We start from the raw sequence: 15,413 nt of genomic DNA on the forward strand, positions 1-15,413 counted from the left end.
CAAAGATGAGTGTTCTGATTCAGTTTCATTGCTTATGGCCCAGCCTGGTATGACCAAATGCAGAGATAAACTCTAAAAGCGTTAGATAAACTAACCGAGAAAGCCGTCCCTGGCAGCTCCCCGAGGACAGCGGTGACTCTGATGTGCTGAGCTCTCGTTTGGGACCGGGCTGTGTTTTCGGCACTTTCCCCATGTCGGTTCACTGGCCCCTCCCCGTGGGTCAGCCCATCTCTTGAGGAGAGTGCTGGCCCAGGGGCCTACTTCCTCCCCCTTCCCGTGGCCCCCCTCCCCTCACCAGCCAGGGGTGCTCCCAGGCCCTGCCGTGCCCCTCCTCTTCTCTCTTGCTCTGAAGCAGGCAGCTGGACAGCCTCCTGGAGTTGGGGGACTGCCCGGGGCAGAGGGCTTGCTGGCCTTTGCACAGAGACCAAAGCAACTGCATGCTAGATCGGTCCGCACCACAGAGGGGGCTGGGCCCTCTGACGTGGGGGCTGCCCGCCCCCTGAGACCCCTGTCCCATCCCCTTCCCTCTGAGCGCAGGCTCTTGGTCACACCAGCCTCCCCGTCCCGGCCCCGCCCTCAGGGCACGTTGACTGCAGGGGCTGGGCCGTGGGCTCCTGGAGTCTGTGAGGCTCCCGCCAGGACCGGCCCAGAGGTGTCGCCCCCGCAGACCCCCACCCCCAGGCGGCGGCCGGACCTGCCCTGGGCATCCGTGGGCCCTTCCCCGCCTCCCCCAGGCGGGGCAGTGACGCTCTAGCATCTGGTTTTGTTGAACTGTAGCGCGTGGTGTATTGAGGCCAGAGCTATTTTTATCCTGACATGTGAGGCTCGCACACGTCACAGCCACAGAGCTCAATCCAAAACGTCCCGGGGAGGCTGTTTGTCGGCGCTCTGCAGAGCCTCCTGTCGCCACATCAGGCTTCACTTAGGAACATCTGCAGCGCCGGCTCGCCGGCTGCCCGCCCCGGGCCAGGCCCTGCACACCCGGTGCTCCTGGCGGCATCTGCCTGCCCTAGGCCAGCGGTGCTCACGTGAGCCTCCTGCCCGAGCCCGCGTCTCTGCAGCAGAGGCCAAGCCAGCGGTCCTCGGCAGGAGAGGGAAGGAGTCCTGCTCTCCTCGGCCCCGAAGGGTGCCTCCTCTTGACACCAGGCTGCTCCCAGCCCTCCCCTCGCCTCCGACCAGCACCCGCCATCCCTCCTGGTGCAGGCCTCCCAGCCTGTCCTAGCAGACCCTCGAGCATGTGTTGGGGGGCAGGCCCTGACCGCCCCGTCCTGGAGGCCACAGCCCCTCGCCCTGGCCTGTCCACCCGGCAGACCCTCAAGCACATGTTGGGGGGGTGGGCCCTGACCACCCCGTCGCGGGGGCCGTCGCCCCTCGCCCCGGGCTCTTCTCAGCTGGCGAGAAAAGAGGCCAATCCAGTTGCGCGTGCAGACAGGCTAGAGGCGGGCGCCCCACGGGGAGGAGCAGGCTGCAGTCGGGCAGAGATGAGTTCAGCTGAGAGAGGCCTGGCACTCCCCGTGGGAGCACTCCTGGAGACTTCCTTCTCTCTCCACCCCTTTTCCCCTCCCAGGCCTGCAGCCCTGCCCAGAACCCTCTCTCCAGTTCCACTTCAAGCCGGTTGGCCAGTCAGAGCAGTGGCTGGTGGGCCAGGGAAAGGAGGCCAGGAGGGAGCGAGGCGGCCCCCACCCCATCCTTGGTGGTCGGGAGAGGCGGCCGCCCTTGCCCAGCCGGCCCAGCCCGTGTTGCCCTCCCCGAGGCTCCCCGCCCGCCCCTGCAGGGCCCTCTCTCCTAGGGCAGCAGCCTTGACTGGAGTCTGCTCTGGCAGGCGGAGCCAGAAGGACCACAGGCCTCGGGCAGCTCCACGGCCTCTCCCGGCAGCCTCGGAAGGCACCCAGTGCCCACTTAGGTTGCTCCCAGCCTCCTGCTCTGTAAAGTAAGGGCAGAAGCTTCCATGGTAACCACTGCGCTGTGAGAACAGGACCCTCTCGACACGGCGTCTCCCACATGTGACTCTGCCCCACCCCTCCCTCCTAAGGGCCTCCTCGGCTCCAGGGTCCACTGTGTGTGCGCTGGACCTCCAGAGTTGACCGTGGGCCCCAGAGGCAGCCGTGGCTCAGGAGATGGGACCCATTTGCCTTACGCAGTGCTCCTGGTTAGGGCAGGTTTGCTGGTGGTAACAGCCCCTCTTGTTCGAGTTCAGACTATGTAGGAGGCCCCAGGCCTGGTACATTACATCTTCTGTCTCATTTAATGTGGGCTTTCATTGCCCTCCCCACCGGACTCCAGTACTCTTGCCTGGAAAATCCCATGGATGGAGGAGCCTGGTAGGCTGCAGTCCATGGGGTCGCTAAGAGTCGGACACGACTGAGCGACTTCACTTTCACTTTTCACTTTCATGTATTGGAGAAGGAAATGGCAACCCACTCCAGTGTTCTTGCCTAGAGAATCCCAGGCACGGGGGAGCCTGGTGGGCTGCTGTCTATGGGATCGCAGAGAGTCGGACACAACTGAAGTGACTTAGCAGCAGCTCATTACCCCCATCTTGCAGATGAGAAAACTGAGGCTTAGAGGGGTTAAGAAATTTGTCCAAAGTTGCACAGCTAGTCAGGGGTTGAGTGAGGATCTGATCTCAGGTGTGGTGGACTCCCAAGCCAATCTCTAAACACCATGTTTGGGACTTCCCTCGTGGTCTGGTGGTTAAGAATCTACCATCCAATATAGGGGACAGGGGTTGGGGATTGAAGATCCCACATGCCACACAGTGCAGCCGAGAAACGCCCACTGCCTGTGTAAGAACCGAGCCTCCCAGGACCTCCTCAGTGCCTGCTCAAGCCACCCAGTCCCCAGGCCCTGGAGGCCGTGGCCCCGGGTGGGGAGGATTTCTTTATGGTCAGTCGTCGTTTTGATCCCTTTGTCCTCTGGAATATTATGGAGCCTAAGCCTGCTAATGGATGGGACAGGGACATAGGAGCCACGGTCACCCAGCACCCAGAAGGCTGCAGGGCACTGGACCCCAGGCCACAAGTACCTCCACGGGCCAGGGGAGCCTATGCCCTCCAGCCAGGCCTCCATGGGGGCAGCAGAAGTCATGTCCTCAAGTGTGGTGACAGGGACATGGGGCTCCTCACAGCTGTATCCACAGCCATCTCTTCAGAGTCAGCCCCAGCTGGGCCTGGAGTAACTTGATCCGTAAGAATGTGACACTTGATTCTGCAAACAGCCCCTTGGGGGCGGAGAGCAGACTATTTGCCATTCCAGAGACACTCAGGACGGCCCTGGGCCAGGCTCTTCTGGAAAGGGACCCAGAAAACACACTGTAGACGAGAAGAGCCGTGAGGCCTGTCCTTGAACTGGCTTCTCGTGAAGGGCTCGCCCTGGGCACGATTCACAGGAGCTGTCCAGGAGGTTCCGGAGAGAGGACAGTAGTTTGAAGGTGTGGCTCCTAGTGAGGCCTCCTCACAAACCAGTTCACAGCCAGGGGAAAAAAAAAATCAGGAAACCCCTTTTCCAGGTCCCAGCCACTTCCCTGTAAGGACCTTGCGACGATATAAGGAAGTCTGAGTTCAGCAAAACAGTAGACCTCCTGGGAGAAGGTTTCACTGCTGCCTCCTGGCCACGGCGCCTGCTGAAGTCGGCCTGCCAGGGCTCCTCTGTAAGGCTTGCTTATGCTCTGGACGACGGTTCCACACACTCGTGCTTTGGGTTGACGCTTCTGGGAGCTGATATCCCCTCGCACAGCCAAGCCTGATTCCCAGAGACCCCACTCCCTGCTTGTTTCACTGAATGGCACCCTTTGAAAGGGTGAACTTGATAGTATATGAGTTGCATCGCAATTAAATTGTTACCAAAAAGAAACCAGATGCCCTGTTCATGCGTCAGGCAGGTGGACGTGAGGAGCCCTGCCATTGCCACCACTGCTCTCCAGCGTGCTGAGGCCAGCATGAGCTAGAAAGCAAGGACGGGGCGCCCCCAGGGCTGTGTGGACGCACGACGCCCCAGCCCCACCCTGGTCCCCTCTGCACCGGATGCCTTACACAGGGCCGGAGTTTAGGCGGGGGCGGGGTGGGGCAGGGGGTGCTGTTTCTGGCCTTCCGTGTATATTCAGCTGGGATACATAAGGGAGTGGAGGAGAGAGTGGCAACCCACTCCAGTACTCTTGCCTGGAGAATCCCTTGGACAGAGGAGCCCAGCGGGCTACAGTCCACGGGGTCACACAGAGTGGGACACGACTGAGTACCCAAGCACAAAAGGGGAAGGCCTGGAGTGTGCTTCTGGTTGTGAAGCCGCCTCGAGGTCTTCAGGGGGCGACTCTGATAGAGCGTCTGCCTGAAGATGAGGAATGTCTGATGCAGAACAGCGGGTGCGGGTGGAGACGCCTGGTAGCGTTTTGCCAGCGTGTGCCGCTTTGACTTCTCCTTGAACAGCAGTGGGAAAGGGGTGTGGCCTCTGCCTCTGGGGGGGTCTGTTGGCTTTATCGACCACTGCGGCTGTGCCTGCCTTCCCTTTTTCTTCTCTATGACTTGCCATTTGTTCGTAACCCGCCAAAGCCCAGGTGTATTTTATTTATTGGGATGATGAGTTAAAAACGTGTTCTGTTTTTTCAGAAACACCTGGCACCTAGCGCCAGTCTCATGTAGGGAGTCTTCACTAAGTGATGGAGTGTCCGCTGGAGGGGTGGCCAGGGGAATGGGTGCATTTGTAGCGAGCAGGGTTGTATCAGCTTGCGCACACGTGTTTGGTCCTTGCTTTTTTGCTGCCAGTGTGGCCCTTGATTGATGGTGTTCCCTGATCTGGTGCACAGGGACTCTCCCCACCTTTTTGGCGTCGATAACTGTTTCCTTTCTGTGGGCATGCAGAATAAACCCCGTTCTGTCCCTTCCTCTGTAGGTACCAAAAGCTTGGAGTGTTCTCCTTCCACCCCGACCATGAACTCCTACTTTTACAAGTTCATGATCAACCTTCTCAAGAGGTTCAGCAGTGAGCGGAAGCTCCTGGAGGTCAGAGGCGCCTTCATCATCAGGTCAGTTCCGGGAGCGTCCCTTCTCCCACGGCCTCGAGTTTCATCCTCACGTGGTGCAAGGGGTCGAGGCAGCCGTGGGCTCTGCTCCTCCAGTGTGTGATGGTTGCAGGAGGAGGGAAAAGCCGGGAGAGGAGGCCGAGAAGGGGGGCCTGAGAGGCAGAAAGAAGCCAAGGAGAGAGGGGACACGGGAAGCCTTGAGGGGCAGGAGGCGGGGAGGAGCCTGCTGAGTGCTGCTGGGAATGGGCAGGCAGTGGAAGGCGAGGAAGCGGGGGAGCCCCAGGGGGAGAGTGGCCACCCTGGGGGTGGCCGAAGGATTGATTCTCAGGTGGGGCGGAAGGGCAAAGAACAGGACGGCACAGTTCCTGCCCGTTGGGAAGGACCCCACAGGGCTTCCTGGTGGTGGCGGGTGTCGCCGCCCCCTGCTTTCCTGAGCTTGAGGAGGGCAGGGCTCGTCCGCTTCAGCACGCTGGCGTCTGGAGCTGGTTAACTCTCGGTGGTGGGGGTGTTCTGCGCCCTCTGGGGTATTGAGCAGCGTCCCCCGCCCCGACCCACTAGGGGCTAGGAGCACCCTCACCGCCCCTGTCGGGACAGTCAGAAGTGTCCCCAGACAGCGCCAAAGGCCCCTGGGGGGCAGAGTGATCCCAGGTGACAGTCGTGGTTACAGAGGGTAGACGTGGATCCTGAACCTCGCTGGCCCAAAGCGGAAGGTTTCTGTGTGTGTTTTCACATCGAGCTGGGGACTGAAGGGACCCCCCACCAGGAAAATGACAGACTCTCCCCACACGAGTGGCAGCTAGCTTCACACGGCGTTCCAAATTGCAGAGGTGTTGGCTCTTTTGATGAGTCCTCCTTGCCTGGAAGACTTTCAAAAACCAGTGGAGAGAGGGGCCTTTGAAAAAGGAGTTTGTAGCTAGTTTCCTCTCTGGAGAGCCCCGCTGCAGTGGGTTTTTCCAGCCTCCATCAGCCTGGCATGCCCCATCGGGGCCTGGGGAGAGGGTGTTGGGGGGGTCACCGACCTCCCCAGACACCATGGACCGGAAGTGGGGGCCGCGTGGGTGCGTGTGCAGGGGTATTCCCTCTCCCATCAGTGCCGAGGGTTCACGGAGCTGGTGGTCCTGCTGTCCCCGTGGTCCTGTTCAGAGCCTTCAGGGTGGTGAGGCTTCGCTTACTCTGGAGGGTCTCCCAGGCATCCTGGGCCGGTGGGAATCTTCATTCTGCAGGAGGGAAATGAGAGGAGGCCACGTGCCTGCCTGGCTCGGTTGGAGCCTGGCTGCAGACCCCTGCACTCCTCTGATTTTGTAGCCGGCCTCTGTCCCGTCTGTGAGAGAGCACCAAGCTGGGTCCCTGAGGGGCCTGCCCACCCTGCACGCCAGGACCTCCCAGCACCCAGCTCCCCAGAGGGTCCTTGCCCCTCGGCCTTCTGGGGCCGAGTCCATTGCTGCTCTGGGGCTCACGTCCCTCGAGGACCACACTGGGGCCTCCATGGGCACGGCGCCTGCCCCCCAGGCATGGCTCACTCCCAGTCCACGAGGCCAGCGTGCTCTCCCAGCCCCGGGTGGAGAGCCCCGTGGCAGGACGGAAGGCCCTGTCACTGGGCCGCTCACATATGTTGTCCCTCCTGCCATCCTGCCCGCCCCCCAAAGTAGCAGCAGCCCTTGTCATGTCCAGTCACAGCTTCCTCGGGGCCACGCTAGCCCTGGGAGGCTGACCAGTGTGCCCCGCCGCCTGACGTGGAGGAGGGCCTGAAGCCGTGTGCCATCCTCCTCATGGTCAGATGGGGTCGAGGTCCTTCAGCAGAGCTTCACTGGGGCCCGCGCCTGGGAGGGTCAGCCTCCCCACCTGCCTCCCGACTCATTTCCTTACTTCCTGCTGGTGGCTTTAAAGAAGCGCATGCTGGTGACGCATGCAGACCGCTGAGGTGAAGCCACAGGTCTGATAAGAGACAGTGGATGTTTCTTAACCCCCTCTCTGTGGTGTTCAGCCAACTATAAGTTGCTCCCCTCAACCCCCAACATTGAGCAAAGAAAGGAAAGAAGCTCTTTCTGTAGACAAGTGGCTAGCCATTGTTCCTGCAGCGGTGCATTTAGCTCAGGGTCCAGGGACGGCACCTGAAAGGACGGAGGCGTCCGGAGCTCTTGAGGACAGACGTTTGGCGGGGGGTCTTGGCCTTGAGGAAGCGGCAGGACCCTCTGCAGGCTGGGGCGCAGTTCCCCGCCCGCCTGGCCTTCCCAGGCTGCCCCTCCGTGGGGGTCAGGAATGGAGCCCCTGCGGGGGGTGGACATCTGCTCCGTGTCCACGAGGCCTTGTTATCGGGTGGGCGTAACTGTGTAGAGGTATGTTGGGTTTGGGGAGGCCAAGGATTCCAAATCCTGATCTCAGCCAGGCTTGCTGTGCCCTGCCCTGGGCCCAGGTCCTTCTTCAGGCTGCAGGGACTCAGGGCGGGCGGATGCTGAGCACAGGTGGTGTGAGCGGCCAGCCCTGCCCACACCAGCCCCCGCCCCAGGGCTCCATGGCGGTCAGGCAGATGCCGCAGGCACTTGGGAGCCAGCTGAAGAGGGGGCTTCCCAAGTCAAACGACCTTGGGTTCGAATCCCAGTTCCTTCGGTTTTTAGCTATGTGGACCGGCTCCAGGCCCAGTTTGCTCTGACTGTAAGACGCAGTCATCGCACCTGCCGCGTCGCTCTGCAGAGCAAGGTGCAGAGACGCTGTGCGTTTGGCGCCCTCACACAGCTGGGGGCCGCTGGTGTTGGCCTCAGGACGCAGCCTCGGCCTCCTCCCCTGCCCCACAATCTGTGGGGAGGGGAGACTCGGCCTGGCAGAGGGTGAGAGAACCAACCTTCTGTGCCGAGCGCTGGCTCCCGGGGCACCACCAGCAGCCTGGCCCGGCCCCGAGTGGGTGTGTGTGTACATTTCCTCTGGCCTGTCCCACCCCCCAGCCAGTGCAGACGGAACAAGCACAGGGCTTGTTTTCCCACGAACCGTCCCACTATATTCCGGAGAAGAGGAGAGGAGGGAGAAAACGCAGTCTCTTTGATAAACTGCGACATGAACTGCAGTGCAGCCCAACAGCTGTGAGCCTGACAAGGCCTGCTTCTGTGCGGGAGCCGCGCGGTGAGCACGCTCACCCTCGGCCAGCGCGGCCCTCCGGCAGCCTGGGGCCTAATCAGCTGTGCCTCCCCGCCCCCCTTCCTCCCTGCTGCCTTGCAAAGAGGGCTAGCCGGAGAATGCTTTCTTTTCAGCCAGTCACTGTGCTGTGAACTCGGCTGCAGCCCCAGCCAGCCCCGTCCACGGTGGCTGAGGTCCTGAGCCCCCTCCCGGGAGAAAGGGAAGCCCCCAAGATGAGGCATTGGGAAGGGGCCCAAGTTTGGGCGGGGGGAGCTGTCACGAGGCTTTCTTCCATGAGACCCTGACCCCGAGAAGCCCCACCGGGTACGGCTTCTGGTTCATTCTGGCCCTCCTTCGACACAGACACACGCCTGGCAGCTCATCCAGTGTGGCCGAAGCCCTGCTAATCCTGTGCCCCTTCACCACCGCCCCAGGGCTCCGCAGACGAGCCCCGCGCTGGGGGCGGGTGGAGTGGGAAACTAGCCGCTGGGGTGGGTGGTGGGGCCGGAGCCCGGGCTAGGAAGCCACTGGAAACTGGACTGAGTTTTAATTGTGGGGCGGGAGGGGGCGCGGTGGCACAAGAGTAGCTCTGTTTTCCCGCCGTAATTGGGAAATTCCGCTGTGCTGTCCTCGTGCGCTCCTCCCAGGGACAGGCAGCCCCTGTGGTTGGGGCAGCCCACACCGTGGGCCCGCTCGCCGTCTGCATCCCCCGAGCCTTTGGAGTTCACTCAGCATCGGTGGCACCCCGTTACCCTGTCCCTTTCTGCGTGCCACCTTACCTGCCAGGGTTATTGGTTGGTCCCCCAGAGCCCATTGTGCTGGTGTGAATGAAAGATGAATCAAGGGACCTGGCTAGACCCTGTTTACAGAGCAGTGCAGAAAAGCAGCTTTTCCCACGGCCCCCAGCCTGCGAGGAAGCTGCTGGGAGGCTCAGCTCAGCTCTCCCTTGCGCCCCTTTAACGGATCACGTCATTTGTTCACAGTAAAAACAAACTGCTGTGACAGACACGCGGGCCCCCTGAGTCTGTCTGCAGAAACAGGTCCCGAGGCACCTCCTCGGGCTGCGGGAGGATTGGGGTCTTCATCAGTTGTCCGTGTTGATGGGTCCTCCGCCGAGGGAAAGGGGACGGGACACTGAGCAGGGCTGGGGGCTTTCTCTAGGCGACCGCTCCATCCCTCTCAGGAGCAGCTCCTCTCCCTGTCAGTGTTTAGTCAGCCTGCCCAGCTGCCCGTGGGAACCTTCTGGAGCCTTCCCCAATCACTCCTCTCCAGGGGCCAGGGTGCGTCTGGGAGATGAGACACAGGACAGCGCAGGGAGCGTGTGGCAGAAGCTGCTTTGCACAGCCAGCTCCTGACTTTCATCTCCTAAGCGGAATGACGCTGAGGGCCTGTGAATGCAGGGTGGCCCGAGCGACATGCCAGAGATTGCCTGCAAGAAAGCCCTGCCTGCAAAGGTGAAAAGACGTCCCTGGAAGGGGCAAAAATGCAGAGAGCCCAGCCCGGTCCGTTTCCGCTGCTCTCTCGTCCTTGGCAAAATGCCAGCATCCAGCGCCTTGCAGAATCATCTGCGACCCAGGGCCTCCCCTAGGCAGCCTACATGCTGGCCTCCCTGTGGAACCCACTCGCATAAACACTGGAGTTCCCTGCAAGAGGTGACGTCTTCCCTTCTGGAGTGTGGAAGCCACATGCTGTGGGCCTTGCTGGGTCAGGCTGGGATTAATTAGGTACAGCCAGGGGTGTGGGGGAGGAGAGGACGTGCTGGGCAGAGAGAGCCCTGTGCGGCGTGCTCTGGGAGTCTGGGGAGTTCTAGAGGGAAGTGGCCCCGCGTTCCAAGGGTCCTCCTGGATCCTTGAAGGGGGTGCTGATGGAAGCGGGGGATGGAGGCTTTGAGCAGGGCTGCTGGGAGGTTAGAGGGCACGAGTGGACTTGGCAGAGGGAAGCACGTGACCCATGGAGCCAGCGGTTTGCCCCACATCCAGGAGCACCTGTGGAGGGGAAGGACTCGGGAGCCACCCCGTGCCCACCACATGGGAGGCCTTCAAAGGCCTCCACCCTCCTCATATGGGTGGCGGCACCTGCTGGGCCGTCCCAGCCTCCAGTTAAAAGCGCTTGCTTTGTAGTCCACACACCTGAGAAGCGTCAGCTCCCTGCACTGTAGCCAGAGGCTGGGAACTAGACAGCGAATTTCTCTCTGAAGCTTGAGAGGCTGTGGAACCTGTAGTTGTCGCTGGATCTGTTTATACCTTATTTCAGGACGCCAGGAAACTAGCAAAGCTTTGACTTTGGGAAGCCAGACAGCTCGGTTAATTAGGAAGTAGCTGCCGGGGATCACAGTGGAGCAACTTAACAGAATATCAGCAGGTTTGGAATTGGCCCCCCGAGGCCACTTTCATCCTCCGCCTCCCTGGAGTAGGGCCGCATCTGAGCCAGGAGAGACAAGTGGGTGTCCTCAGCCGAAGTGTGCTTTGAAGCTCCTGGCACAGCAGTTGCAGAAGTTGGGCTCTCAGAAGGCTCTGCCTTTGTTGCTTTTCACCTTGGCTTTCCTAGAGAAGGCTGCTCCGGGAGGCCCCTGTGTGGTCCTCCCCTCTCCCCACAAGCATATTCTTTTAGCAAGTAGCCGCAGAGATCACACATACTCATACTCATCTTCAGTAAAATACGCGGAAGGGTTTCCATCACGTGCTGTTTGGGAAAGGCGTCAGACCAGCTGCCCCTTCCACGTGGAAGGAGAGCTCCCATCTCTAAGCAGATGCGTCGGAAGGGCCCTGGCCTGGGGGAGTCTTGGCGCCAAATGCAGGCTCAGACGGCGGGCACCTGCCCACGTGACAGAGCACAGCGTGCGGGGAGGGGGCTCTGTAAGCCCGGCTGCACGCTCGTGGGGTCTGGGGTGGGCAGTGGGAGTCTCCTCACAACCTGGCAGCTCGGCTCCCAGGAGAGTGTGGGCGCTGGGCCTTTGCCCTCACCCTCGAGTCTCCCTGCGTCCCAGGAGCCCCTGCACCCGCCCCTCACCCATGTCTCAGGGCACCTGCGGGGGCGCTGCACACCCGCCATGGAGCCCAGAGCCTTAGCTGTCTCCTGGGTGCTGGAGGCCATGGGGGAAAACCGCCCAGCGTCCAGCCTGGACTTGCTTTTCCTCAGCCTGGCTAGAAGGAGCCTCTCCAGGCGTCACTGACCCATAGGGAACCCTGCTGTGGCCACCCCCTCGCCGCCCTCTTCCGGCTCTCAGCCTCTGCCGGCTCTCAGCCTCTGCCTGTCCCCACTCAGAAGGGGAGCAAGGATGAGTCTGCGAGTCCCTCCCTGTCTCCCTCAGGCCCCAGGCCTCCAGACTCCTGCCCGCCCGCCACGCTGGCCTGTTTCCGGTCTGTATTTAGATGACATCATCTCACAAGAACTGCCTGGCTCTCAGACAGGGACTGACTGTCTTTCTTGGTCTAAATCTCCTTTTTGATTCTTGCTCAGAAGGACAAGTCTCAACCCCTCTCTCCTCCCAGCTCGTTTGTTTTTCCTCTGGTTTATCACAGTTGCTCACATCACCCATATTGGCCTCTCTCTCTCTCTTTGAAGCTGAGCTGAGACAGATTTCAAGTGCAGTCCTGAGGCATCTCGTTTTTCTCCAGCCCTCTGTTGAGCATCTGTCTCCAGCCTTGCCTGTGACTCTTTCCCTTCCGATGCTGCTTTCCTGGGCGTGAAGTTTGTGCGTCTCCTGCTCCGTCTCCACCAGCCACACGCCCGTTGGCGCTGTGGTCGCAGTCCCATGCCCCAGCTCCTGCTCTCGCCCGTGACTGCCTGCCCGAACATGGGGCCATCTGAGCCTCCTTGTTTCGCTTCCCTGAAAGCTACCACTCCAGCCGTATAATGGAGCTCCGTCTGCACCCGCAGCCTTGCCATCGGTAGACTTGGAGCCTCCTGTGTCCCTGGTTCTGCCTTGTTTTCTCTGCCATTTTGCCGTCTCTCTGGCAGAGCCCTCTCTTTTCTTCACCGCATGACGTTGACACGTTGGCTTCTGTGCTGCACGTCCGTCTCCTGGTCAGGCCACCGTGGCAGCCTCTCCTCCCTCTGTGGCTCAATTTCCACGATGCCTTTGTTTTTTAATGTAAATTTTTCATTAAATACCACCATACCATATAAAGGGGCGTGAATCTGAGTGTCCTGCAGCTTGGTTAGTTTTCGCCGGGCCCCTGTATCCAGGTTAACGAGTGATGAAATAAAGAAGCAGAGCATCTCTAGCGCCCAGAGGCCCCTCTCACGCCTCCTCCCTGCTCTTCCTCCCCCAAGTGGGCGCTGGCCTGATCTCTGACTGCACATTCGTGTACCTGGTTTTTTTGTTTTGGTTTTTGGAGGGTTTTTTGTTGTTGTTAACCTGATTTTTTGAGCTATATATAAATGGAATCATGCAATCTGTGCTCTCTTACAAGCTCTCTTTGGTCCCACCGTGTGTTTGTGAGAGGCGCTGTGTCCCGCATGGCAGCAGGTCGCGTGTCTGCCTCGTCCGCCCTATGTGAGGAGCAGGGGCTCACTTGCCCGCCCTGCTGGCTGCTTCTCTGGCGCTGCTGTGGATGGCGCTGCCGTGAGCGCCCCTTCCCTTGTCTTCTGGTGGACACACGTGCACATTTCTCTTAGATAATGCCTGGGGTTGCCGGCGCAGGGCCATACACATGTTTAGCCTTGACAGGTTTAACTGTCTTAGCTGCACCAGTTTCTGCTTGTATCCAGGATGTGTGAGAGCTTTTGCTGCTCACATCCTCACCAGCACTTGTATCTTGAGTCTTTTTGCTTTTAGCCATTTTGATAGGCTTGTGGTGGTATCACCTGATGGGATTTCGTTTGTTTGGCTTTTGGCCATACTGCTTGGCTTGCAGCCTCTTAGTTCCCCCACCAGGGGTTGAATCCAGTGGTCCCTTCACTAGAAGCACAGAGTCCTAACCCCTGGACCACCAGGGAATTGCCCTCACCTTGTGCCTTTAATTTGCATTTCCCTGAAGACCAGTGAAGCTAAAGAACTGCTCATGGCTTTTTTGCCTTCTGGATATCCTCTTTTGCAATGAGCCTATTTAAATCATTTCCCTGTTGGGTTTTTGGTGACTTTCTTCTTGATCTGTGGAAATTCTTTACATGTTCTGAATTCGAGTCTTTCTCCAGCGTGTGTACTGTAATTATCTCCTGCCGTGTGGCTTGCCTTATCGCCCCCTTAAAAGTGTCTCTGATGAACAGCAGTTCTTTATTTCTGATGTAGTTCAGGTGACACATTTTGCTTCTCAGCATTTTTTACGGTTTGTGGTGCTTTTCTCAGGGGATTAGGAGCTCGTGAGAACCAACCATGGAGCTGCCCGTGTCTGGTAAGCATTCCCAGCACGCTGGACTCCGAGTACAATCCGCCTAAAGCCCAGGAGCATTAGAGCTCCGCGCTGGACAGGGTCTCAGAGGCCACCTTCTTTCCATCCCCCCCATCAGCTGAACCCCAGGGCTTCCGGGTTAGAGCCGCTTAGATCTAACTTCAGTTGTCAGCAGTCTTGGGGTCACAGTCACCAGTGCGACAAGGGGCCTTACCTGGCCCTTCGAGTCAGCCCGGGGCGTGGGCCGCAAGGCCCGGGAACTCGGCGTCCCCCTGTGGTGCCACCTCTCCTCTCAGCCTGTCTGCGGCCAGCCTCTCTGCTTTGGTCTAGCCCGTTGGCAGGGAGGTGGCCCCCGTGTCTCGCTCCATGTGCTGGCTGTGCCCCTCAGGGTCATGGGCTCCTGGGTGGGGCAGAGCAGAGCGGAACGCTCTCCAGAGGAAAGGGCCCGCAGCTGCTCTGCTGAGCATCGTTCTCCTATGTGAAAGTGGAGATGGTAGCCACCGTGGTCTCCTGCCAGTTCTTGGGAGGTTAAGTATCCCCACAAGACGGTGCTCCGGAGAGTGTCTGGTACCTGGTGATGGTGCGGGAGGTCCTGGTGGTGACAGCAAGGGTCCTTGCGATGGAGCTCCCTCCCTCTCTGCATGTCTGTCAGGGAGCCGGGGCTGGGGGCCTGGCCCTCCCGCTGCCCCGTTCCCAGCCCCTGGCTCCTCCAGTGCCGTCCGCGGCTGCTCCCTTGGGCTCGGCTCCTTGGGCTCGGCTGACTGTCGCTGTCTCTTGTTTTCTAGGGAAGTGTAGGCGAGACAGCCGCTGAGCAAACTAAGACTTGCCCCGCTGTGGCCTCCCTTCCTCTGTTCCCGCCCCCACGCCCTGCCCGTCTGAACGGTTACAGTCAGGACATGGACTGGCGAGCCTGAAGCAGGAGCCCCCCAGGCCTCCTCAGGCCCAGGCCTCTCCTCCCTGTCAGCCCCATGCCAGGCTGGGGTCTCAGGACCCGGGCCTGTGCCCCACTCCCACGGGGAAGAGGGGCTGCTGCTCATGGGAAATTGGCTCTGGAACCAGAACCCCAGGCTGTGGACAGGAGACCCAGCCGGCGTCCACACTGTGGTCAGCCTCAGTGCTGCCTGAAAAGGTGTATGAAGCAGGCGACACCGAGAGCCCTCCAGGGCTGCGGTGGAAGGAGGGACCCCCCTCCCTTCTGCCTGCAGCCTAATTGCCCAGCCATGGCGGGGTGGGGAGCCGCCTGTGTCCCTGTGACCTGCCCAGAGACCACCACGGGGGGCAGGTGGGCGGGGAGACCACCACAGGGGGCAGGTGGGCGGGGAGACCACCACGGGGGGGGCAGGTGGGCGGGGAGACCACCACGGGGGGCAGGTGGGCGGGGAGACCACCACGGGGGGGCAGGTGGGCGGGGAGACCACCACGGGGGGGGGCAGGTGGGCGGGGAGACCACCACGGGGGGCAGGTGGGCGGGGAGACCACCACGGGGGGGCAGGTGGGCGGGGAGACCACCACGGGGGGGGGGCAGGTGAGCGGGGAGACCACCACGGGGGGGGGCAGGTGAGCGGGGAGACCACCACGGGGGGGGGCAGGTGGGCGGGGAGACCACCACGGGGGGCTGGTGGGCGGGGAGACCACCACAGGGGGCTGGTGGGCGGGGAGCGGCACCTGAGGACTCGGGCCTCCAGCTGGTCTGGTCCCTTTTCCGTGGTTTCCACTTGCAGCGCTGCACCTTGCCAGCGGCTGGGACTTGCCTGTTGTGTGCTCTGTGTCACTGCGTGAGGAGCTGGGCTTAGATTCAGACCAGACCAGCCTCCAGCAAGGCCGCTTGTGCTGTCTCCCCACCTGTGCCCCAGCGTGTTGGCCCCGGGCCATGACTGAGGGGACGAGGGGCACCTCAGTCTGGGTTTGGGGCTCAGTTTGGCCCCCAGGAGGGGCCTTGAGGGCCAACCGAGGCCTCT

General features: G+C 60.9%; 1 protein-coding gene across 1 annotated transcript in view; it reads left to right on the forward strand.

The window, feature by feature from the left end:
- Positions 1 to 15,413, forward strand: part of VAC14 (VAC14 component of PIKFYVE complex) — a 79,329-nt gene that overhangs the window by 38,061 nt on the left and 25,855 nt on the right. Inside the window, exon 14 of the mRNA XM_068992409.1 lies at positions 4,885 to 5,017. Coding sequence (XP_068848510.1) covers positions 4,885 to 5,017 — 133 coding nt within the window. The remainder of the gene's footprint in view (positions 1 to 4,884; positions 5,018 to 15,413) is intronic.

This window comes from Capricornis sumatraensis, chromosome 20 (genome assembly GCF_032405125.1).
Source record: "Capricornis sumatraensis isolate serow.1 chromosome 20, serow.2, whole genome shotgun sequence".
Classification (NCBI taxonomy): domain Eukaryota; kingdom Metazoa; phylum Chordata; class Mammalia; order Artiodactyla; family Bovidae; genus Capricornis; species Capricornis sumatraensis.